The sequence below is a fragment of the Nicotiana tomentosiformis genome, chromosome 9 (genome assembly GCF_000390325.3).
Source record: "Nicotiana tomentosiformis chromosome 9, ASM39032v3, whole genome shotgun sequence".
Lineage (NCBI taxonomy): Eukaryota > Viridiplantae > Streptophyta > Magnoliopsida > Solanales > Solanaceae > Nicotiana > Nicotiana tomentosiformis.
Genome location: NC_090820.1, coordinates 53,352,927 through 53,378,637, shown reverse-complemented (window position 1 = coordinate 53,378,637; position 25,711 = coordinate 53,352,927). Strand labels below are relative to the sequence as shown.

Sequence of the window (25,711 nt, the reverse complement as noted above, 5' to 3'; positions counted from 1 at the left end):
GTGGAAAGTGAGCATCAGACCTTGCCAAGCACGTCACTATTTTCAGCCCGATGTTAGGCTTGCTACTTATTGAGTACATTGGGTCGGTTGTACTCATACTACACTCTACACTTCATGTGCAGATCCCGGTGTTGCTGATAGTGGCGGTTGCTAATGAGCTGTATCCAGATTAACTTGAAAGATTTTGAGGTAGCACTGCTGTTTTATTCGCGGGCCTTGCAGTCCTCTCTTTTATCTTATGTTCTTACTGTTTAGTCTTCCAGACAATATTATATTTTTTATGACTTTGTATTTAGTATTCTATAGAGCTCATGCACTCGTTGACACCAGATTTTGGGGTAGATTCATTTGTATTGATATTTTAACTTCAGTTATTGATACCATTAAGCTTTTGAGACTATTTCTTATCATTAGTAAAGTCTATTTTTGTATATTTGTTGTTGGCTTTCCTAGCAAGAAATGTTAGGCGTCATCACAACTCCGGTGGGTGATTTGGGTCGTGATAGTATTGCGAGGTGGTGCTTAGAAGGTGGTCATCGGAGATGATGGTGTATTGCAACTTTGGGTCGGATTTGTGTTTCGGGTGTTGATGGTTCAAGGGAGTTGATCCCTGAAGAGGCTCATAGCTTGTGGTATTCTATTCATCCGGGTGCTACGGAGATGTATCGTAATTTCAGGCAGCAATATTAGTAGTGAAGGATGAAGAAGGACATTGTTGGACACATCTCGTGGTTTCTGAAATGTCAGCATGTCAAGTATAAGCAGAAGAGACCATGTGGTTCTCTTAAGAAGATGGTTATACTGGAGTGGAAGTGGGAGTGTATCATTATGAATTTTGTGGTAGGGTTGCCATGACCTTGAGGAAGTTTGATGCTATTTGGGACATTATGGACAAATGACTAAGTCTATGCATTTTGTTCTGGTGATGAATTATTATATTCAAGAGTTTGAATGTGGCGAGAGTGGGTTTGCTTGAAATACAAAGGGAATATGAATGCTTGATTATCATCTTCGTGCGCAATACAATCTTGAGTTTTGGATATGTTGATGAATCTTCCAATTGTTTATTGGTGGGATAAAACAGATTCTTGCAGCCTGTGGGCAAGTGTAGCCTTGGGAGAATCAATTGATTGCATAGTAGTTGAACCCATGGCAAGGTCATAGGAAGATTTCGATATGAGGTTACACATGTGGGCTATCTCTTGTGCGAAGGCTGGAGGTTGTATAATTTCTTATAAGGTTCCTATGAAGAGTTTTGCTTCTATCCAGTGGGATATTTGTACTACAATGTGAGTCTGGATTGCTTGAGGAAGACGACACGACTGTCACCAGGTTGAGTGTGCATTTGGGCCGATTATTTGAGATGTGTTATGGTTAGTGCAACATGAGCTTATGAGAAATTCAGCTGAGTAACATTGCAAGATTATGGTAGCTAAAGAGAAGCGGTCATTGTAGGTTCTTGGGTTATGTAATTGTGGCTTAAAGCCAAGTGGGGGAGTATACCGTCGATGATTGTATCACATGGTCATGTGTTCTTGTGGATTTTGGACTAAGGGATATTTGTGGATTAGCTATGACTTTAGGAGGATGACTTCGAGGATGATTTGAGTAAGGAATTGCTGGATACGTGTTACATTCACCTTATTGATACATGAAGGTTGAGGAATGACTCAGGTTTGATAGTCCTTTGTGGATGTATTTCTTTTTTTTGGAGTATTCATGTGCTAACAAAGTACTAGTCTTGGCATGCTTGGACTAATAATTTGGTAATAGGTCAGAGTGGGTGACTCTTGAGGATGATTATAGTGGATTCAAGATCCAAGATATGGTTTCTAAGGATTTATGGATTCGTGTGTGGGTAAGGAATTGCGATTGACGTAAGATCATGAAAGAGACTTAGAGTATTTCTGTATCATTATCGGTTCTGCAATCCAGTGTTTGAGAGCTGTAAGAAATAACTTCAGATTCATAGAAGGTCTCTTCATAGTACGCATTTTGGTTAGAGGTACTATTGGGTGCATGAGAGGGAATAAAATGGCTTATGGGTCTTAGGACGACGTGGCTTCATGTTGGGATTACTTGGGATGAGTTTTGGTTGAGGTCCATAGTGTACTGGGAAAGAGAGGTGTTATCTTAAGGCAGGTGATAATGTACTGGGAAAGAGAGGTGTTATCTTAGGGCAGGTGATAATGTACTGGGAAAGAGAAGTGTACTGGGTCGATAAAGTGCTTATCCTATTTGCGATTCAAAGTTAATAATGGAATTCTCATATTATAGAATGATAGATGTAGTGAGCCATGAGGCTTTGGGATTGAATGGAAAGGATTGCGGTTCCATTTTGGAAGGACGGTCATGAGTTCTGGACAGCGTCAGAGATTCCATATGTTTAAGAGAATGGTGGCACTATCTTGTATCTCTTAAGTATGGTGTGTATTGCAGAAGACGCATTGCATATTGAATCGCGGATGCTTGACTAATATTACAAAAATTGTGTGGTTGGTAACCGTAGATGTTTAGATTTTGCTACTAGATGTGAGAGATTTATGGGAGTATTTCCCATGAGGTGATTGTGTATGCCTGATATGTCAGTCATTTAATTGGGAGAGTTAGCGATCAGGTATGGAGAATCCTGTACCCTTTAAGTTTAGAGATTATATTCTAAGAGGCAAACTATCCCTCTTGTTGTGGGTTCTGAAAGTGTGTTCAGGATTTGATAGTTGATTGTATGTATCATGGATATGGTCACTATGGACTTTTGGAAGACTATTTACCTATTTCTGAAAGATCTGAATCGGTTTAGGGGCCTATTGGTAGGCCTAATGAGAATGTGTATTCTACAATAGATTGAATCTGCTTACTCATTGCAACTTTTGCTATGGGGTTCATTAGGTGGAACTGATTTTATTCATGTCGTGATCTATTTCATGTGTCACTTTCTTATGCTATGATGGGTTGTAAGACTACTTAATTATCCACGTAGGTGTTGTGGCCCCGTTTAGGCCTTGTGGTGATATATGAGCGAGATGGACCTTGAGATGTTGATTTGCTTATTGCTCCATAGTTGTGCTTACCTTTTTCATAGCGCATTATGATATCCGTCTTCCCATGGTTATGTTTATGCACTTTACATGCTTGTTGTTAATACACATGTGTTTGTTGAGTAAGAGCCTTATGGCTCGACGGGTATTCATATATGGAGTGATGTGTTTGGATTGGGTTGCCCGCTGCAACGGAGTTATGTTGGACATGATTCCTTGTATTTATTTTGTGTGTTTTGTTTTTCCTTATAGGATGGGTTCACAACCTTATGCTTTGTTTTTATATTTGGTAAATTTGTTGGATAGTCCTCTTATTTGGTTCTCTATCCATTATTGGTTATATTCCAATTATTGCTTATTTGGTGCATGGATCGTGTCATATGAGGTTCTAGGTAGCATTTGATTTGTCCTGTTAGTCTAGCAGTTAATACTGGGTGAGGCAAGGTTATTGGACCTGGAATTGGTGCAATCGGGTTTGAATAAGGTATGTTTGGAATAAGACTGCCATTAATCAGTTTAGAGTCTGGCAATGGTTCTTGTCGGGCAAGGGAAATCCATGACTTGTTGTTTTGATGGTGGTTATGAGGTTGTACACATTTATTTCATTATTACTAGTGTTGTGAAGGTTTGGAACAAGGTTTTATTTGATATGAGGGATATAACTGGTATCAGGTTTGGTAATGAACGGTTGTTGCAAGAAGAGGATATGGTTATGGGCATATGAGCTATAATACATATCGTGTGGTTATATCTTCGAAGTATATTTTTGACTTGATGCAGATTGTAGGGATTGATACGGTGTATATATACAAGAATTGAGTCTTATAGGGAATTTCGGATGTTGGAATTGGTTTCTAAGGCTTGTGGGCTAAGGTTGAAGGATGAATCTTCAGTCGGAATTGTACAAATGGGCTTCTATGGATTGAGGTGGCATGGGATCACTCATGTGTGTGTGTGTTTGATGAGCTTATACAACTATTTGACGGCTTGGGAACGACTCTTGACACGTTCTAGGATGAAGATATATTTAAGTGGGGGAAAATATAACGACCCGATCGGTCATCTTGAGCTTTATCATTCCGTTCGCTAGTTTGAAGACCTTGAGTAACTTCATATGATGCATTATGACTTGCATGTATGGTTGTTTTTTATTTTTGAGAGGTTCAGGATTTATTTGGAAGAATAATTCTCAATTTGAAAGCCTTAAGTTGGAAGAGTTGACAAAGGTTTGACATTTGAGCAAACAACCTCGTATTGGTAATTTGATTATTACAATAGATTCGTATGGTAATTTTGGACTTGGTCGTGTGTTTGGATTTGGATTTAGTGGTTCTTAGAAGGTTTTGGCTCTATTTGTCGAAAGTTGAGAAGTTGAAGAATTGGAGAGTTCTTAAGTTTGATCAGAAGTTGACCTTGGTATTATCAGGTTCTGATTGATATTTTTGCGACTTTGGATAGGTTCATTTGATTGTTTGGGAATTGTTTACAAAGTTTGGTTATGTTCCGGAATGTCTAAGTGTGATTCAGATGCGTTCAATGAAGTTAGAATGTTTGAAAGTTAAGAGAAGGATTTTGATCTTCGATTCTTTGTTTTAATGTTGTTTGTGGTATTTCGAGCCCTTGGATCAGTAAGGATAAGGTTGTTGGTATGATTGTATGGGTTTTTGGGGGGGCTCGGGTGTGATTTGGGGTGATTTCAGACCATTTTGGTTGAGTTTGGAGCAGTTGATGAGTTGGTGTGTGCACGACATTATGATAGCGGAGCAACTCTCGATCATAGAGAAGGATTTGGCTGGCTGGCATTCATTCGTTGCGTCCACAGACACGATGTTGTGTTCGCGTAGTATTGGGAGCTAGAAGCATCGTGATTGCTTGGGGTTGATCGTGTTTGCATAGAGGTAAATCTAGGCTGAGTTTTGCCTTCGCTTTCACATGGGAGTGATAGCGTTTGCGAGGAGGCAAAGCTAGTTGGGGAGAACTTGGCCTTCACATTCGCAAAGGTGATGCAACATTCACGGAGGAGTTGGATTGCTTGGCCTGCGTGATCGTGGGTCTTCAGACACGATTGCATAGGTGTATTTTGTGGCTGGTCACTTTTGGTCATTGCAATCGCGGGTGTTCTGTCGCGATTGCGAAGAGTAACATCTGGACTGACTTTATGAGTTGGAATTTCGGGATTTTACCAATTCTTTCATATTTTGAGCCATAGACTTCAAGATGAGGAGAATTTGCAGAGGAATTTCACTACTACATTAGAGGTAAGTAATGTTTACTTGGATTTGGTTAAATATCTTGATTCCCCATGGATTTCTACACCTAAATCTTGAAATTTTAAAGTCAAATTTGGAATTTTTATCTACAACATAAGGGGGTGTATTTTTGGGATATGAAGGTCGATTTGGACTCGATTTTGGAATCTAATCACATATTTAGACTCATGGAGTTATGGGTGGTCGGCATTTACCCGTTGACTCGAGTTTTGACCATATGAGTCCGAGTTGACATTTGGGGATTTGATTAAAGATTGAAGCTTTATTGTTTTGAATTTATTCCTATGGCTTTTGACATTATTGAGTTATATTTGACTAGATTCAAGTAGTTTGGAGTTGGACTTAGAAAAAAAGAGTGTGGTTGTTGCTGATAGAACCTTACCCAATGGAGCTAAGTCTCTCTGTCTATCCTTGTAAGAGTGAATTCTCCTCATAGATGGTCTATTTGCTTCTTGCTATTTGATTCGGGTGCTTTGTATATGCGAGGTGACGAGCATATATGCGTGGTTAGATTATGACCATAGTCGGTTAGATCTACCACTTATATCATGCCTTGTTGTAACTTTATGAATTGTTATCCATGTTTCATTGATTCTATGACTATGTGACGAATCTTAATCATGATTAGAAACTATGCTAGAGTTATGGCTTGTTGATTTGAATATGACATACTTATTTCATCCTGTTGGGCTTTCTACTTTAGCCATATTCAAGCAATTGCGTTACTCGACTTATGATTTAGTGATTGTTAGCTCTTTTTTCTCATGCTTGATATCTTGATCAAACTTAAGAATATTAAATGAATAAATTTTCTTAAATGGAAAGTTGAATTAAATGATTAGCCATAACCATTGTTCTACATGTTGATGATCATCCACATTTTATTATTAAGTCATGATGCGGCTTTATTACATCATCTCATATGCATATATATGAGTTGGAGAGTTAGATATAGAGGAAATTTTAAGGATTTGGCACCAAGGACATTGTGAGCAATTATTGGTTATTGATTACTGATGATATTATAAGTAGATAGGGTTGCATGCCGCAATGGTTCTTGGGTATGGTAGTGTCTCTCCCGAGCCAGGTGATTACCCATGTTACTTTGGGCCCTTCAAGTGCAGACACCCTGATTGGTGCTCAGTTTGGACACTTGACCAATGCCAGACATATGGATTTGTTCTATGAGGTATTGAGAGTGGGTCATGAGCATGCATTTGTATCTTAGACTCATAAAGTAGCTTCTATATTATCGTTGATCGACTTATATCATGATTATAAAAGGAATTGAAATAACTGATATTGTGCTTTATTTTTTTGTCTGAAAAGCATGATTAAATTCTCGATTTGATGTGCCTTTACCTTTATTCCTATTTGACGATATCATGCCTTATCTATTTTTTCTAAACTGTTTACATTTGATTATTGAATTGCAGTAGGTATCAGTGTCGACCCCTTGCCACTACTTATTCGAGGCTAGAATTGATAGTAACTAAGTATCGTAGTTTTGTACTCATACTACACTTCTACACATTCTTGTGCAGGTTCTGAGCCTGGTACTAGTAGTACCCCTTTGAGCTGAGTAGGAGTATTATGTTGGAAGCTTCGTGATGAGTTGCTTTACTTGATCTTATCCACAACACATGGAGCCTCCCTTCCCTACTTATCTATTTCTGTCTATGTATTTCTTTTTCAATCAAATGTTATTATCAGTCGAAACTAGTTACTCTTATTAGATGCTCGTGATGTAGTGATACCATATTTCGGGCGTTTGTTCGACGGTTTTGGTCGTGTTTAGACCCTATCTTTCATTATATATTTATGTTATTAATTTGAGATTCATTTTCGCATTTGTTAGTTATATCATGACCAGTTAATGGCTTAATAGATTGATTCTAATTGTTGTTGAGTGCTGGCTTTCCTAGCAAGCAGGTTAGACGTCATCATGATTATTGGTGGGATTTGGGTTGTGACAACTCATTCTTTATTTTTTCATAAAAAATACTACTCCATCCATCCCGTTTTATATGGCACTCTTTCTTTTCTAGTCGGTCTCAAAAGGAATGTATCTTTCCTTATTTAGAAAAATTATCTTTAGAATTCCAACTTTATTCTTAAATTAATTAATTTATTTATAGCCACACAAATATCTATGGTGTATTTTACACCACAAGTTTCAAAAGTCTTTTTTTTCTCTTAAAATATGGCCAAGTCAAACACTGCCACATAAATTGGAATGAATAGAGTATTTGGATTGAGTTGCGATTACAATACTCTATCATTTTCAAAGAAACGACTTTGGTTTTAATTTTCATAAAATTTCTTTAAACCAAATGGGCCAACGGTTTAATATCCTAGTTGTTACTGAACTAGGTTGAAAATCATTAAATCTTAGGTTCAAATTCTAGCAAACAAAGAAAAATGCTAAGTGATTTACTGTTCATCTGACGCCTTACCTAGTTCCCGGTACCTAGTGAAAGTAATTGAGGTGCGTGTAAGCTGACTCCGATACTAGAGTTATATAAAATAGAATAAAATGGGCCAATGGATTTTGCAGCCATTGATACAATAAAGTCAAAGCATATAGAATTTGTCATTTGCAGTTACAAGTAGTTGAATGTTATTGTAAAACTTCGAGGGTGGTCCAAAATGGTAAAAACCTATAACGATCCGACTAGTCGTTTGAGTTTTGGTATTTTGTTCTGTGATTTAAGACTTTGGGTAGTTTCATATGATATATTATGGCTTGCGCGTATGGTTGGTTTTGATTTCCGAGAGGTTCGAGAGTGGATTAGAAGAGTAATGCTTATTATGGAAGAGTTGACCAAGGCTTGACTTTTTTGGGTAAACAGACTTGAAATCTGTTTTTGGTGGTTTTGTATGATGATTTTGGACTTGTACATATATTCAGATTTGATTTTGGAGGTTCCTAGAAAAATTTGTCATTTGTCAAAAGTTGGCAATTTGAAGAGCTTAAGAGTCCATAAGTTTGACCAAGAATTTACTTTGATGTTACTGGACTCCGATTGGTGTTTTGAGACTTTAGATAGGTCTATATAGTTGAATTGAACTTGTGTGCAAAGTTTTGATGTAATCCGAAGTGTCTAAGTGTGATTCGGACACTCTTTTGAAAGAATAAAGATTTAACAAATTAAGAGAAATTTTATTCGGTTTGAGCCTCGATTCTTTACTACGATGTTCTCGTTGGTGTTTTGAGCCTTCGAAAAAGTCTAGATAGAGTATTTTTACTTGTAGTAATGATTGGATGGAGCAACAAAGGGCTCAGGTGAGTTTCAACGCATTTGCTGCATGTTTTGAATGACTTGAAATGCTGAAACTGTGATTTTTTGCACTTAACCTGACTTCGCAAGAGATCTACTTAAAAAATATAAGGAATTGGGTGGAGATGCCTTGATGAAAGTTGTATTCTTTTAAATCTAGTTTCTTGAAATTTAAACCTTTTATTATTATGACATTTGTACTGAATGTTATGATTATTTTAGTGAAGGAGAGGCAATGCTGTTATTTCTGAGAAAATATTATGCACTTGTATAACCCCAATTAGTACTTGGACTTCATTTTTATTATATTGGGAGCTAGAAAGCTTAGATTGAGGTGATTTTAGGGGGATTTTATCTACTTCATTAGGGTAAGTAAACCTAACTCGAATTTAAGATAAATACATGAATATATCATTAGATCAACATCAAAACATGGAAGTTTAAAGTGAAATTTTGGGTTTTTGTTTGTAACTTAAGAGAGTGTATTTTGGGGATTTGACCACCAATTTGGATACGGATTTGGAAATTAACTTTATATTTGGACTCAGCAGATTATGGGCCATAGGGATTTGGTATTGGTTTCAGATTTCTGGCTTGCGAGCCTGGGTTTCTTTTGTTTCTTTTCGGATATATTCAAAAATTGAAGCTTTATTAATTGGGATTGCTTCCTATAGTATTGATTAAATTCCTCGAATGATTTTTGACTAGATTTTAGCCGGTTGGAGGTGATTTTGAAAGAAAAATAGTTTTGGAAGATTGATTTGGATTGCAAAAGGTAAGATTGATTTGGCTTGCAAAAGGTAAGTGTCTGCGTATCTTTGGTTTGAGAAATTTGTTTCTAATAAATAATATTGTTTGTTACCTGCGGGAGTGATTTATATAAGAGATGACATACGTATATGCATGTGCCATGGTTATTTATGCTCGGGGTAGAATCGAGATTACTTTATGCCTTGTTTGGTTGTGTGTTATACTTGTTCTATGTTTTACTACATTGAATGACTACGGGAGCAATAATAAACCATGCTAGAGAAATTTTAGGTTAATGATACCTTATTTTCGGCATGATAAGCTATTCTTGAGATTGTTGATGGGCTTTATTTTGTTGTAATAATACGTAACTTATGAATACACATCCGTACTTGTTATTCTTGTGAGATGCCTTAAGCTGTTGTATGATTACATGCATTTCCTTAGTCATTTTAGAAATAATGTTTAGACCTTTAATGCTTAATTGGACATAATGATCATTTGGTGGATAGAATACATGTTGTAGTTGTAGTCATACATTAAATACATGCGTATATAATGCATATAGATCATCTCTTATTCATATACACATACGTCTGCATATGGTTCTCTGATATATAATGAGATTATGAAATGTGAGTTGTCCGTACAGTTGAGATGATTGTGGCACGATGTTTCTATTGTGCGGTTATTGTGATATTTTATTGTTGTGGCACGAGGTTTCTGTCGTGTAGTGTATGAGATTCTATCGTGCAGTGTGTGGATATGGATCCATCCCCCTGGGGTCTCACTCTCATGTTTCTCTCTTGATGTTGCATATGTAGGTTGTGAGAAATCAACGTGTTTCTGGTTCATTGTGATACGGGATCCGACGTGATGAGTTATTGAGCATAAAGGTGGAAGCTTTGACCATTTGAGTGAATCCTTTGTCCATATTCATGCATTTTACACATGCATAGAACTTGTTAGTGAGTTGTTGGACACTTGAAGGGTGTCAAATTAAGGTAAAGGGAGAGTTATCATCATACATAGACATGTTGGACTCATGTAAAGGATTCCATACAAATGTCTTTTGGAAATTGATATGGAATTGGATCATTGTCATGTATAGACACTTTACATTAATGTAGAAGTATTTGAGTAAAGGCTACATGGTGCATATCTCTTTGTATACAGAATTTGTGTAAGTTGTAGTTGCTTTGACCATTTTAATTGGAAAAACATGCTTATTACCTCTTCTTTAATTATGCACATTTATTATTGATATCCTCTGTTATATGATTGTTGTCTTGGATACTTCGTTGTATAATATATGCTATTAAGCTGCATAGGTTATGTAGAGTGAGTTTCTTTTGACTTAAAACCTCATCACTACTTCACTGATGTTAGTCTTGATACTTACTGAGTACATGAGATCGGTTGTACTCTTACTATACTTCTTCACCTTGCCTACAAATTTTAGAGCTGAGCTATTATGGATAAGGAAATCTAGCATTGAAGATATACTGGCGTTTTAGTTACAAGCTATCACTTTGTTCATGTTAGTTTAGGACTTATATTTCTATTTATGTAAATTTCAAATAGATGATGCAATCTTTCTTCATATTAGAGTTGCATTCTTATTCTTATTCTTAGTCGCTCATGACTTGTACTACCAGTCCTTGGGATAGTTGTATTGATTTTTGCAATCTTATTTATTATCTATTGATGATTCTTGTCCTAGTTGTGTTATATGTTGTTTGTCTTACCTAGCGGGTTGGGTTAAGTTCCATCACGACTAGATGGGATTTGGGTCGTGACAAGTTGGTATTAGAGCTCTAGGTTCATAGGTTCTACGTGTCATGAGAAAATGTCTAGTATGGTCTTACGGGTTTGTATGATGATGTCCATACTTATATTTGAGAGGCTATAGGTCTATATCTTATCATACGACTTTATTTTAGCTTGAGGTCTATCTCTTTCGATTTCTTTCCACTCATTCATATGTGATGTTGATTACTCGATATCAGTTGTGCACCGGTGGCTAGTGATGTCATGGATGGGGTACAAGATATTTCTCTATGTTGTTAGGTAGGTCGCTCTAAAGGACTTGAGGCCAGGTTTAGGCCATAGCTTTGGCTCGGTTGATGTAGTGTGTGAGTATGTCATTTTAGATGCTTATGTATGGTAGTGTCCCTAGTGGTGGGATTGATGGCTCAGTGAGTGGCAATATATCTATGTGATGAGTATTATGTGACTAAGGACTACTCTTAAATAGTTTAGATGTGACGAGAAGGATTTGCTTGGGATGTAGAAGGGAATATGGATGTTTGGTTGTCATCTTGATATACTATATAGTCTTTAGTTGTGAGTGTGTTGATTGACCTTTTTGATTTGTGGAATAAAGTAGATACTTATAACTTGTTGATGAGTGTAGACTTGGGAGGATCGATTGATTGCATAGTGGTTATAACGATGGTAAGGTCATATGAGATGTCAAATTGAGGCTAAACATGTGGGTTATCTCCTGTGAGAAAGTTTGAAGTGGTATGACTCCTTATGAGGTGCCTATGAAGAGTTTTCTTTCTATCTAGTGGAATGCATGTACTATAATTAGAGTTCAGATTGCTTGAGGAAGTTGGCACAATTGTCAAGAGGATGAATAAGCAGTGGCAGATAATATGGAATGTGTTATGACTAGTGCTACATGAGCTTATGAGGAATTCAACTGAATAACAGTGCGAGATCATGGTAGTTAAGGAGGAAAGGTTATTGTGGATTATCAAATTATGTGATTATGGCTTCAAGCCCAGTGGGGGAGTCTATGACTAAAAATCAGATCATATAGGCATGTGGTTTTATAGTTTCAAGACTGAGGTACGTTTGTGTTTTAGTTATGACTTGAGGAGGATGACATCGATGATGATTTGGGTAAGGAATTTGTTGGATGCATGATGTACTATACCTTATTGATATATGGAGATTGTGGAATTACTCAGTTATGATATTCATTATAGATGTAGTGTTCAAGGGTTGAGGATTTACTTGGTTTCCTAAGGATCAGGCTGCTTCTTAGAGTATTTATATGCTAATGGAGCACAAGTCGTTCGGCATATTGACTATGCATCAGGGACTAGATCAGTGTGGATTACTTGTGGGAATGGTTCTAGTAGGTTTAAGTCCGGGATGTGGTACTTAAAATTTGACGAATTTTGTTGTATGGCTAAACATTTGAGATTTGCATTGGATTGTGCCCGAGACTTGCAGTATTTCTATATTAGTATTGGCTATACATTGCAGTATTAGAGAGATGAAAGGAACAACTATATATTTTGTGAAGGACTCCTTAGATAAAACATTCCGATTTGAGGTTTTTTTGGTACATAAAAAAGGAATAAAGTGGCCTACAGATCTTAAGATGACGTGGTTTCTTGTTGGGATCACTCGGTGTGAGTTTTTCTTAAAGACCACAGTGTATTGGAAAGACAGGAAATGCCTTGAAGGCAAGTTAAGAGTAATTTTAAGAAGTTGGGTAAGTATAGCAGTGGCTTCGATCAATATAGTAATGAAGTGATTGGTTTCTTGGGTACGATGGGGCATTGCAGTCACTCTTATGGTAAGACATCTTGACTTGACAGTCTTCGTGACTTCATTGATGCAGTGAGATTCAGTCTCAATGGCTTGACTATGTGTAAGTGAGTTTCTAAGAGCTTGAGGACTATCCTACTTATGACTTGTATTTGATTCTGGGATTCCTATACTTAGATATAGCATCGTGATGGATGTGATGAGTCATGTGAGGTTTGGATTGATTTGCAAAATTATGGTTCTTGTTCAGGCGAAGGAACTGGATCAGAGAAAGCATAGATAATTTGAGTTTATTAAGGAGCATAGCAGTACATATTTCAGTAGCACCAAGAAAGGGGATGTTTTGTAGAGGGTACTTACAGATGGGGCATATGGATAGCTCGATTAAACACGCACACACACACGGATGGGATATATGGATAGCTCGATTAAAAACTTTTTGCGACCAAATACACACACAAGTATACGTGGTCGTCAAGTAATAAAGTAGTGAGTAGAGTATCGTTCCCACGGAGACTTATGATCAACTTTTGACTGATTCAAACTCAAACAAATTATCTATTCAAGAGGTTTTTCTCAAAATGAGTAGGCAATTAATTAATTACCAAAGAAAATATCAAATAGTTAATTAAACTAGAGATCGACTAAAATACATAAGCAATTGCAGATAACAATCAATAGGAGAGGATATTCCAGGGTCATAAGCTAGCTAACAATCTTGTTGTGTTCTCGGCTTAAACTAACTAATTGATTTAACTGGTTTATTGATTGACAGGGTTAATGTTACTCATAAGAATATGTCGAGTTCTTACTCGCCTATTCAAGTTAACTTAATGCCTATATGTCTATGGAATTAATACTAACAAGAACGCATGTACACTTCCTGTATTTCCAACCAAGCAAGACAATTAGGTATATTTCTATCCTAATTGCGAATCCTTTCCCTGATACCCGGATTCAAGAACTTTCTCTATTTAATCCTATATGCAATCCAGAATTCCCATTTTCAAGTTCAACTCTAGATTCGTAGATAGCATTCCACTGTTTGCTACGCAGAAAAATAATTAAAAATAGAATTAAATAAATAACCCAATATGATATAATCAAACTCGTCAATTCAAACTTCAAACGTCAACATTCATGTTGCACCCATGACCCCAGAACTAACGAGTTTAGCCACACATGTTCATGGTAGCAATATCAAGTGTTTCCCAAGAATACATAAAAATCAATAAAAGAAGGAAAAAGTAAGAACTCTGGATTTCGTGATTTCCAAACTTTGTGATGGCTTTTCTCAGCATCCCCATGCGTTAGATGACCTAAAAGAGGCATTTTTGGATTATATATTGCGTACAAAAGTCGTGGGCCAAAGTTTTTCTTTTCCTATTATGTCTCAGCTTCAGCTTCTCAACATCGCTTGCTGGGGTAGATGCTTCGCATCCACCTTCTGTTCCTTTATCTCCGTTGTACCCAGGTGCGGATGCCTTAGCCCGACTTCACTGCTAGGGGTGCACCAAATACACTCTTTTCCTAGTTGGATGTGATGCATCCACCCTCTTCTCCTATAGCTGGAGCACCTTTTCTTCATATTTTTGCACTCCAAATACCCTAAATTATCACACACAACTCAATTAGTTATAAAACCAATAATTAACACTTGTTGAGCATTTTAAAGATCAAATAGCACCAAAAAGCGGTTAAAACATGAGTAAAGTAATATTATAACATATAGAAATATGCCTAACATCACCACCCCACACTTAAACCTTTGTTCGTCCTCGAGCAAAGTAGAATCAACCTACAATAGATCGAACAAAATTATGCTTATCGCTATCAAGCCAAACATTTCAATTAAGCTCAAACACCCATGACTTTGGTAGATACCAACAATTAGCCCTTTGCACATGCATTCTCCAACTTTTTTCCCCATGTGAAAAAACATACTAAGCACAATAGTGAACAGTTCAAAATAATCAAAAAGCAACTTCGGGACATCTCAACCTCAAAAACTGACTCCCTAGCATAACTACTTTCAGGCCAACTTACTCACTCTGGCTGAAGAGCTTAAAAAAGTCACCTATCCATCATGAAACATGTGCCCTTACCACAAAACAAAGAGATATAGTCCACATGCTCAAATAAAATTTGAATGTAATTTAAGGACTTCGAACAATAGAAGAACTCACTCGCTCTCTCAAAGAAGTTCACATGCGCACAAAAGGTACCATAGGCTTGTCCGTTATGTAAATCTCTACTAATGTAGGCCAGCTCAGTCTAAAATCAATTAGGACTTTATCGTGGTTGTAACGTGGGCTAAGGAACGGGTAGGATAGATATAGGAAATAATGGTTAACCCTCCTAAGCACTTTAACATGTCAAGTAATCACTTCAAGCGCAACTTTCTTCAACCCCACTTCAATTTTACAACAATATCACCGCCAAAACATTCCCTCTTTCTTTAAACACTACCTCAATTTATATCCCACTAGCAAGAACCAAACAACAATTCATTCATCTATATTTTTCCAGATTCTTTTTATTCTATTTTCAATTTTCGCTAGTGGTGTATTATTTTACAAAATAAGTGCACATTTCTACCTTTAGTTGGTTCCACTTGAAAGCCACCCAAATCCCCTCCTTACTTATTTTAGCGCTCATTTCACAATTAAAGTGCCTTAAGAGGTACAATGAACAAAAGTTTTAATTAAGAACAAAAGGGTATACGCTCGTACTGTGGGTTCCAAATAAAAGGTCTACATGCTCAAAATGGCTAACTAGGGATGATTTTATTTGTAGTAGCATTACAATTCAAAAAGGATCAAACAAGGCCTAAAATCATATTTCAAACCGAGCAAAATCTAGGATTTCGCTTCAACTCACATGCAGGGCAAGTTCTAGACACAAATGTACTACATAGAACTATGCAAAAATCTCACCATACAATGGCATATGAATCAATTAGAATGGCTGCATTCCAACTCTCAATCAAAGAAAGTACAAAGTTAAGCCACAATTTTAATGCACAAGGCACAACAGTTAGCACAGGAGTCAAGAAAATGAGCCTAAGCGTCACAAAAATACTATTCTACTTTTCAAGGCAAAAATAGTTCTCAAAAACTCATGGAGAAAGTTATAATCCACATGCTCAAGTCTAACTCTGTTGGTATCAAACAAGTCACTGAATGTGCTGAATTCAGTCTGACTCTTTATATCCTATACTACTTTTCAAATAAAAAAAATAATACACAGTTCAAAAATTCATCCATTGGAAAAGAGCAGATGGCCAAAGAAAAATCAAGGGGGATTATTGCCTAATAGATTAAACTTTAAACTAACTACTCAAAGAAAATAAAATGTTTTTGTGCTTTTCTTTATTTTTATGTCAATTTCCTAATACTAACACTACTTCCTAGAATCAAATGAAAATCTTTTTGTCTTTTTCCTAGAACCTTAATCCCTCGAGAGAACTGTCCAGGTAGTCCGTCATCGGGAAAAGTCCTCTATTTTTTTGATTTTTTTTATAAGGCTATTTACTACAAATGTAAACAACAAGAGACTCAGAGCTACTACTTATAGATTAATTTACTAACTATTATAAGCCATTAATTCAGTGAATATTACAGCCCCAAAAGATGAATTTACTAAGTATTACAAGCCGTTAATTCAGTGAATATTACAACCCCAAAAGTATCAAAAGAAACAAATATTGTAATAGTTATGTACATTCATCCACACAAAAAAAATGAATAACCCCCACCCTACACTTAGAACCGTGAGTTGTCCCAAATGCACACAAATAAAGTAGAGTAGGGTGAGAAGAAACTCCCTCAAGTCGATATGGAGGGAAGTTGAACCTCCTTCCTCTTGATCCAGAAATTGAACGAACACTTCACAGGCTGAGGAGGGAAGTCGAAGTTAGAACTAGAATAGAAAGAGAGTTGGCAGGTAATAAGGAGCGACCGGTGAAAGAAACCGCTAGGTCCAATCTTGCGAATATGACTCAAGCTATTGTGAATCCTGATATCACGGGTCATTTTGAACTCAAACAGTACATGGTCCAGCTGATACAGTCAAAAGGGCAGTATGTGGGTCTATCTCATGAAGATCCGCAGTGGCATATTCAGAACTTCCTGGAAATTACAAATACTTATAATTATCTAAAAGTTTCCAAGGATTACATCAGGCTGACATTATTCCCCTTTTCACTACTGAGGAAGCCAAATAATGGTTGCAAAAAGAGCCAGCGAACTCGATCCACACTTAGGATGATCTAGCACTAAAATTCTTAATCAAGTTTTTTCCGACTAAAAAGACAAAGTCGCTGAGGAGCCAAATTTTTGTGTTCCAACAACGAGATGGAGAGACTCTTCGTCAAGCTTGGAAAAAATATAAGAATCTACTCAGATACTTCCCACATCATTGTCAGATTGATAAGGTATTAGGTCACACTTTCATTTATGGCTTAGACCAGACGTCTAAGATGAATCTTGACTGAACTTGTGGGGGCAGTTGCATGGCAAGGCCGTATAGTGAAATCCAACTTCACTGCTAATGATAATAATTGGCAAGGAGATGGGGAATCACTAAGAGCACTCAAACTGAAGGCAGTAGGTGTAATTGAGCTTAATGATTTCTCATCCATGAGAGCAGGTATAGAGAAATTAGCAAATCATATGAATAGAATGAAAATGCACCAAACGCAACAGATGCAACATGTGCAACAAATGTCGACATGCTGTGGGTTATGTGGTGAAGGTTACACGAGTGAAATTTGTCCTACGAATCCTGAATATATCTATTATGTGGGGCAACAGAGCAGGGGTCCGATGAATTAGCATACACAATATGGGAACACTTACAACCCAAATTGGAAGAATCACCATAACTTCTCCTGGGGTGGAAATCAGGTGACTCAGAATCAATATAGGCCCCAAGGAAATTACAGTCAACCTTAGAAGCCACCCCAGCAAGTCGAGGAGAGTACAAATGACCTGTTAGAGAAGTTGTTGCTTGACAATCAATACTTCAGGACCGATTTCAGAAATCTGGAGAGGCAAGTTGGGCAGTTAGCATCAAATCAAAATACTAAGCTTGCAGGCACTCTTCCCAGTGATACAGAGAAGAACCCTCAAGTTAGTGCAGTCACACTCATAAATGGGAGGGAATTGGAAGAAGCACCAAAGAAGAGAAGAGATAATCCTACACCTGAGGGGGAGTTGATTCCTAAGGCAACACCCGAGTCAAAGAAAGACGATACAAGTTCAAAGCCAGTGAGTGTTGCAAGGCCACCACCACCATTCCCCCAAAGGTTACAGAAGAAGAATGATGATCACATGTTTAACAAATTTCTCTCTATGTTGAGCCAGATTCAATAAAATATTCCATTGGTGTATGTACTTCGTGAAATTCCAAAATATGCTAAGTACATCAAAGATATAGTGGCTCACAATAGGAGATTGACTGGATTTGAGACAGTCGTACTTACTGAGGAGTGCACCTCGAGGGTCTAAAACAAGCTTCCTCAAAAGCTTAAAGACCCTGGCAGCTTCACCACCCCTATACGGATTGGTAATATTGACGTGGGTCGTGCTCTTTGTGATTTGGGGGCGAGCATAAATCTGATGCCCTTGTCATTTTTCAAGCAATTGGGTCAGGGAGCTCCAATACCAACCATTGTGATATTGCAACTAGCTAATAGATCCATAGCTTACCCTGAAGGGGTAATTGAACATGTGTTGATGCAAATTGGGAAATTTATCTTCCCAATGGATTTCATTATCCCAGATTATGAGGCTGATGAACAAGTTCCAATCATATTGGGACGACCTCTCCTGGCTACAGGTGATGCAATTGTTAACGTGATAGAAGGAAATATGATTACGAGGGTGGACAACGAGGAAGCAGTTTTCAATGTCTACAAGGCAATTCAACTTCGCCGCCATTATGAGGAGCTATCTATGATATCTATTATGGAGGTGGATGAGAAACTGATAGATCAGAGTATATATCTAGACGATTCTCTAGAGAAAGCACTCACGTTGTTCAATAGCTTGGAGATTAATGATGAGGTTGAGGAGATGGTGTATATACTAGATGCGTCATGTGTCTACATGCAAGGATTAAACCCCTTTGAGCCCTTAAACAGGACAAATGGGCCTCCACCAAAGCCGTCGATTGAAGAGGCCCCAAAATTGGAACTTAAACCCTTGCCCCCTCACATTTAATATGCTTATTTGGGTGGTTCTGACACTCTACCTATTATTGTTTCCTCTGACTTGTGTAAATTGCAGGAAGAAAAGTTGTTAAGAGTGTTGTGTGAGCACAAGCGAGCTATTGGGTGGACAATGTCTGAAATTAGAGGCATTAGTCCAGCCTTCTGCATACATAAAATCCTCATGGAAGACGGACACAAGCCAAGTGTAAAGCACCAGCGCCGCCTAAATCCAATCATAAAAGAGGTGGTACGAAAAGAAGTGATTAAGTGGCTCAATGCATGTATTGTATTTCCAATCTCTGATAGCAAATGGGTAAGCCTCATCTAATGTGTGCCTAAGAAAGGGGGGATTACTGTAGTGGTTAATGAAAATAATGACTTGATTGCCACAAGAACTGTGGCTGGGTGGAGAATTTGCATAGATTATAGAAAATTAAACAATGCCACTCGCAAGGACCACTTCCCCCTCCCCTTTATTAACCAAATGCTTGATAGACTAGCTAGACAGGAATACTATTATTTCCTAGATGGCTATTCGGGGTATAATCAGATTTCTATAGCCCTAGTGGACCAAGATACGACCACATTTACGTGTCCCTATGGCACGTATGCGTTCAAGAGAATGTCATTTGGTCTGTGCAATGCACCTGCAACTTTTCAAAGGTGTATGATGGCTATTTTTACTGACATGGTTGAAAGATTTGTAGAAGTGTTCATGGACAATTTTTCTGTGTTTGGGTGTTCTTTTGATAATTGTTTACTGAACCTTGATAAAGTGCTTGCTAGGTGTGAAGAGACAAACTTGGTGCTAAACTGGGAAAAATGCCATTTCATGGTACGAGAAGGTATAGTCTTGGGGCACAAGGTCTCCAAAAATGGTTTGCAGGTGGACATTAAAGATTTTTCAAAAAAGTGCTATTTCTTCGTCGTTTCATTAAAGATTTTTCAAAAAACTTTTCTCCTATGTGCAGGCTTCGTGAGAAAGATACCCCCTTCAAATTTGATGACACTTGTTTGAAAGCATTTGAAGAGCTGAAGAACAGATTGGTGACTGCGCCAATTATCATTGCCCCAAACTGGGCGCAAACATTTGAGTTGATGTGCGATGCGAGTGACGTCGCAATAGGAGTTGTTTTCAGGCAAAGGAAATGAACTACACTGTTATTGAAAAAGAATTGTTTGTAGTGGTTTGGGCGTTTGACAAGTTCATACAATATCTAGTGGGAACCAAAGTCATCGTCTACACCGATCATTCAATTATAAGGTATTTATTTGACAAGAGAGACGCCAAGCCGAGGCTAATTTGTTGGTACTCCTTTTGCAAGAATTTGACTTGGAGATCCGAGATCGAAAAGGAACAGAGAATCAAGTGGCTGATCACTTATCCAGATTAGAAAATCGGAACCATGTGGCTGAGGGAGGTTCAATTAAGGAAATATTTTCGGATGAGCAGTTATTGGTAATCACCTCAAGTGAAGCTCCGTGGTATGCATACTACGTCAATTTTACTACAAGTGGGGTGATGCCACCAGAATTGACACCTGATAATAGAAGATGATTTTTACATGATATGAGGCTCTACTTGTGGAATGAGCCATTCCTGTATAAGCAGTGCGCAAATCAGTTAGTACGAAAGTGTGTTCCTAAGGAGGAGATGAATGCAATCTTGCATGACTGTCATGCTTCTCCATATGGAGGTCATCACGGTGGGGATAGAACCGCACAAAAAGTGCTGCAATTGGGTTTCTTATTGGCCAAAATTGTTTAAGGATGCACATGCCTTTGTTAGACAATGTGACAGGTGCCAAAGAACCGGAACAATCATGAAGAAGCACGAGATGCCTTTGCAAAACATTCTGGTAGTAGAGATCTCTAATGGTCACAAATACTTCTTGTTGGAGGTCGACTATATGTCTAAGTGGGTGGAGGGCATTGCTCTTCCTACTAATGACGTAAAGGTAGTGGTAAACTTTGTAAAAAAGCATATCTTCACACGCTTTGGGACTCCAAGGGTGCTTATAAGTGATTGAGGAACTCACTTCTGTAACAAGATGTTGAACAACGTTCTAGCAAAGTATGGAGTAAAGCACAAGGTCTCCACCGCCAATCATACCCAAACGAGTGTTCAAGTGGATGTGTCTAACAGAGAGGTGAAGCAAATTCTGGAGAAAACAGTGAGTGGAAATAGGAAGGACTGGGCCGTAAAGCTTGACGACGCATTATGGGCATTTCAAACTGCATACAAGACTCCCATTAGAAAAACTCCATATAAGTTGGTTTATGGGAAGGCGTGCCACTTGCCCGTCAATCTTGAACACAAAGCCGATTGGGTGATTAAAAAGCTAATTATTGATATGGACTTAGCCGTAGAGAAGAAGTTGCTACAGCTCAATGAGCTTGATGAGTTTCGATTGCACGCGTCCGAAAATGCCAAATTGTATAAAGGAAAGACCAAGAGGTGGCATGATAAGCACATCCAACATCGCGAGTTTGAGCCAGGTCAAGAAGTTCTCTTGTTTAATTCGAGGTTGAAGCTTTTCCCCGGAAAGCTTAAATCTCGATGGGCGGGTCCTTTAGAAGTACTTAGTGTGAAGCCTCATGGAGCGGTGGAATTGCGTGATACGAGTTCTAGTGTGACATTCTTGGTAAATGGGCAGAGAGTAAAACATTATTGGGGTGGTGACATTGCATGACACAAGACCTTGATGGACCTGGCTGAAGCTTGAAAAACATGTTGCGTCGTGCCACAACATTAAATCAGGTGCTTCTTGGGAGGCAACCTAAGCCTTTTCTTTTGTTTTTCGTAGTTTACTAAATTTTCCCGTTTGTTTTGTATTTTTAATTTTTTTGGAGTTCCTTACCTTTTATTTTGTTGGAGTTAATTCTTGTATGTATTTATATAAAAACAAAAGGGCTCCAGGTATGGGAAAATAGTGTGGATGCGTCGCATCCACCTTAGCATCCAAAAATTAAAGGCCATATGCATGAGGCAGTGAAGAGCAGCCATCGCGACCAAGGTCGCATCCCACCAAAGTGTTGGGAAATCAGGCAGACGCGTCGCGTCCGAGCTCGTGCGCACAGGTAAGTTTTATCTTTTAACACTTCACACACCTAGAATACCAAATCCTTCTCCCACCCGTTTTCCTCTCAAACCAAATGCACTTCCACAGAAACACACCACCACTGCCTCTATTCCAAACGGCCAGTTATTTACTTCATCTCATTCTCTCCCTTAACTCTTCTATCTTATTGTTTCCCTAAACAGTAGTGAAATCCTGACCCCAATTCCCCTAGGTTAGGTTTAACCCTATTTAGTTTCCCACATGAAACTAAGAGGGGAAACTGGAAAGTTTCGATGCTTTGCTAGCCGCCTCTGATTGGTTGTTGATGCTGGATGATGAAAAACTATAATTCCCATCATCTAAAAAATTTTGGGATGGTATTTGAATTGCCCAACTGTTATAAAGCACTAGGCAAAACTACTGCACTCCACATGTTTGACTAAATTCCTGAGAGGTAAATTTAGGCGCCAGCAAAGTCTGAGTAACCGAGCGACATTAGTACATGCTAGTGAATAGGTGTGGAGTCATTTGAGTGATTTTGTACAGCCGTATTGGAGTGTAGGAGCTACGGGTGCTCACCACTCTTTCACCTTTTGTTTTGAGGCATCTAATGGTAGTTAAGCATCAGAGTGACCACGTTAGTGGCTTAATTAAATGAACTCAAGCTACTACAATATTTGTAAAGCATGGAATGCTTCGAGTCTAAGGTAGACTATCCTAATAAGTTGACCTTACGCATTGCTTGACTGCTTGTATTGTAAAGTGTTACTTCAATTTGAATTATGTGCGCTCTATGCATATTGGTATGTCTTGAGATTAAGTGTGGGGTTGCGAAAAGTATATGATGATATATTTGAGTAAATTCAAAGTGAGATATGGTAGGTAATTGAACATGCTTTGAGCAATACTTGAATCTATTTCTCGTTGTGCATAATGATGTCTATAAGTGCATTGCTCACTCGTGTACTACCAGTTAGTTGATTCCTGCTAAAAGCCATGGCCTATGTTTGAATGAAGTAATAAATGGCATAAGCGTGCAAACGATTGGAAGTGCACACTCTTGCACAACTGCTTCACATCTGAAACTTCACTGTTCTGCAAACTAATTGTTGACTTCTTTGTTTTGCAGGTATATAGGTTCCTAATGGAGGCAACGAGCAAAACGTCCAAACAACAAGAAAGAGATAATGACAGGCAACTGCCTAAAAAGCCTACTAGAAAAGTGACAGGTGCTCCAAACCCACATAACAAAAGAAAGCGGACTGAGAAAGCAAAGGCACCACCGACTAGGCAGTTAATTGATGAATTGGAGCAAGAAGAGGAGGACCCATTAGTGAGGAGGACTGTGGAAAGGGGTACCACAAAAACATCATCAAATTCACCAAGCAAGGGGATAGAGTTAAGAGAACTGGTGCCGCACCAGACCAAATCCAGCAAGAAGATTGATCCGAAAGATAAAAGGGAAGCAAAAGACTACCTCAGAATTTGAGTCCGAGTCTGATTCGGGCTATAAGCTCACAAATGTCAACATGAGCAACGAATATGAGGGTGAACCAATTGACCGAGCTGCTTGGGAGAAGAATTTTGTTAGTGAAAAAGCATTCCGAGCTTATGAGAAGATCCTGGATTCAAAGAAATATATTCCAAAAAAGCCAATCAATATTGGAGCACTGAAGAAAAATTATCCAGATCTTTTGAAATCAATTTGAGAGGTGCAACAATGGCGACCTATCTTGAAGGGCCACGACAAGACCAACCTTACTATTGTCAGAGAGTTTTACGCCAGTTGGCGTCATTCACGGGGCAGCAATGTGAGAGTATGAGGAGTGGATATCAATGTCTCAACTAAAGCTCTGAACGAGTTTTTAGGGGTGCCACATACACAAATGGACAGGTATGACTCTATATGCAAAGAGCCTGATTACTGACATATTCAATCTGTCCTATGCCCTACCAAGAAAGATGCAAATTGGAAGCATGGGAGTGCTGAGTACCATTCTTTGGCCAAAGAATTCATGAACGCATTAGCACGCGTGGTTTTGAATTTCATGTGCAACAGTTTGATGCCGTTCCAACACAAAACTAATGTCCCTCGATACCGAGCACTACTGTTGTATGCTTTATTGCAAGGGATCCCGCTCAACTTGGGAGCCATCATGCACGACCAGATATAGTGAACCAGGATGAACTACAAGTGGAGGATGTTATTTGCGAATACCTTATCGGCTTACTTAACGGAGATGGGAGTGCTATGGGACAAGGAGAATGATTACATCAAGGCTAAAGCTCCAAGACCATATGATGTTACTCATGTACTAGAGCCGAATAGGGGGAGGGCCTTTAAGTTCACTATTCAATAGTTGTTGAGCAGATGCAAGAGAACAGGGCTGAGTTGATCGCGAATCATGCAAAGTTGAGTGCCACTAGAGGTGAGTTGATTCAGACTCGTACGGATCTTAGATGAGTCCAAGTTGAGTAGGCTACGATGATGAGGGAGGTATCACTACTCCTCCATGCTTTGGTCCAACCTACATATATAGATATCTCACAGTTGCTTGCACCATCCGCTGCTGGACCATCCACTTGCTCCTCCTATTGTTCCGGGGTCTCTAGCCACTATGCCCACTGAGACCATCGTGCTGCATGCTACCGACTCAACTCCACCTGGTCAGGATAGGACTGTGACCGGGCCCCCTATTCGTGAGGATTCTATTGCAATGCCAGAGGGGCCATGATAGATGTCGTGGATGCTTTGAGTACTCACTCGGTTGTTGCCGCTACTTCCGCCCCGGCTTTCCAGACTACTGCTGCTGATGCTCCTACACAGACCACGGAAGAGCCCTCCATATCGACTTGAGGGAGTTTCTTCTTAACCTATTCTACTTTATTTGTGTGCATTAGGGACAACACATGGTTCTAAGTGTAGGGTTGGGGTTATTCATTTTTTTGTGTGGATGAATGTACTTAACTATTACAATGTTTGTTTCTTTTGATACTTTTGGGGCTGTTATCTTCACTGAATTAACGGCTTGTAATAGTTAGTAAATTCATCTATAAGTAGTAGCTCTTAGTCTCTTGTTGTTTACATTGGTAGTAAGTAAAAAAATCAAAAACAAATAGAGGACTTTTTCCGACGACGGACTACCTAGACAGTTCTCTCGAGGGATTAAGGTCCTTGGAAAAAGACAAAAAGATTTTCATTTGATTATAGGAAGTAGTGTTACTATTAGGAAATTGACATAAAAATAAAGAAAAGCACAAAAATATTTTATTTGCTTTGAGTAGTTAGTTTAAAGTTTAATCTATTAGGCAATAATCCCCTTGTTTTTTTGGCCATCGGTTCTTTTCCAAGGGATGAATTTTTGAACCGGGTATTATCTTTTTATTTGAAAAGTAGTGTAGGATATAAAGACTCAGACTGAGTTCATCATATTCAGTGACTTGTTTGATACTAACAGAGTTAGACTTGAGCATGTGGATTATAACTTTCTCCATGAGTTTTTGAGAACTATTTTTGCCTTGAAAAGTA

The 25,711-nt window shown here is 38.3% G+C and overlaps 1 protein-coding gene across 1 annotated transcript; it reads left to right on the top strand.

Annotated features, from left to right (window-relative positions):
• The first annotated feature begins 18,527 nt into the window (after nucleotides 1-18,527).
• Nucleotides 18,528-23,671, top strand: LOC138898787 (uncharacterized). Its single transcript, XM_070184888.1, has 5 exons — nucleotides 18,528-19,088; nucleotides 19,197-19,433; nucleotides 20,890-21,078; nucleotides 21,172-21,765; nucleotides 23,312-23,671. Exons 1-5 carry the CDS (start codon nucleotides 18,528-18,530, stop codon nucleotides 23,669-23,671), a joined length of 1,941 nt encoding a protein of 646 aa, XP_070040989.1.
• Nucleotides 23,672-25,711: the final 2,040 nt, after the last annotated feature.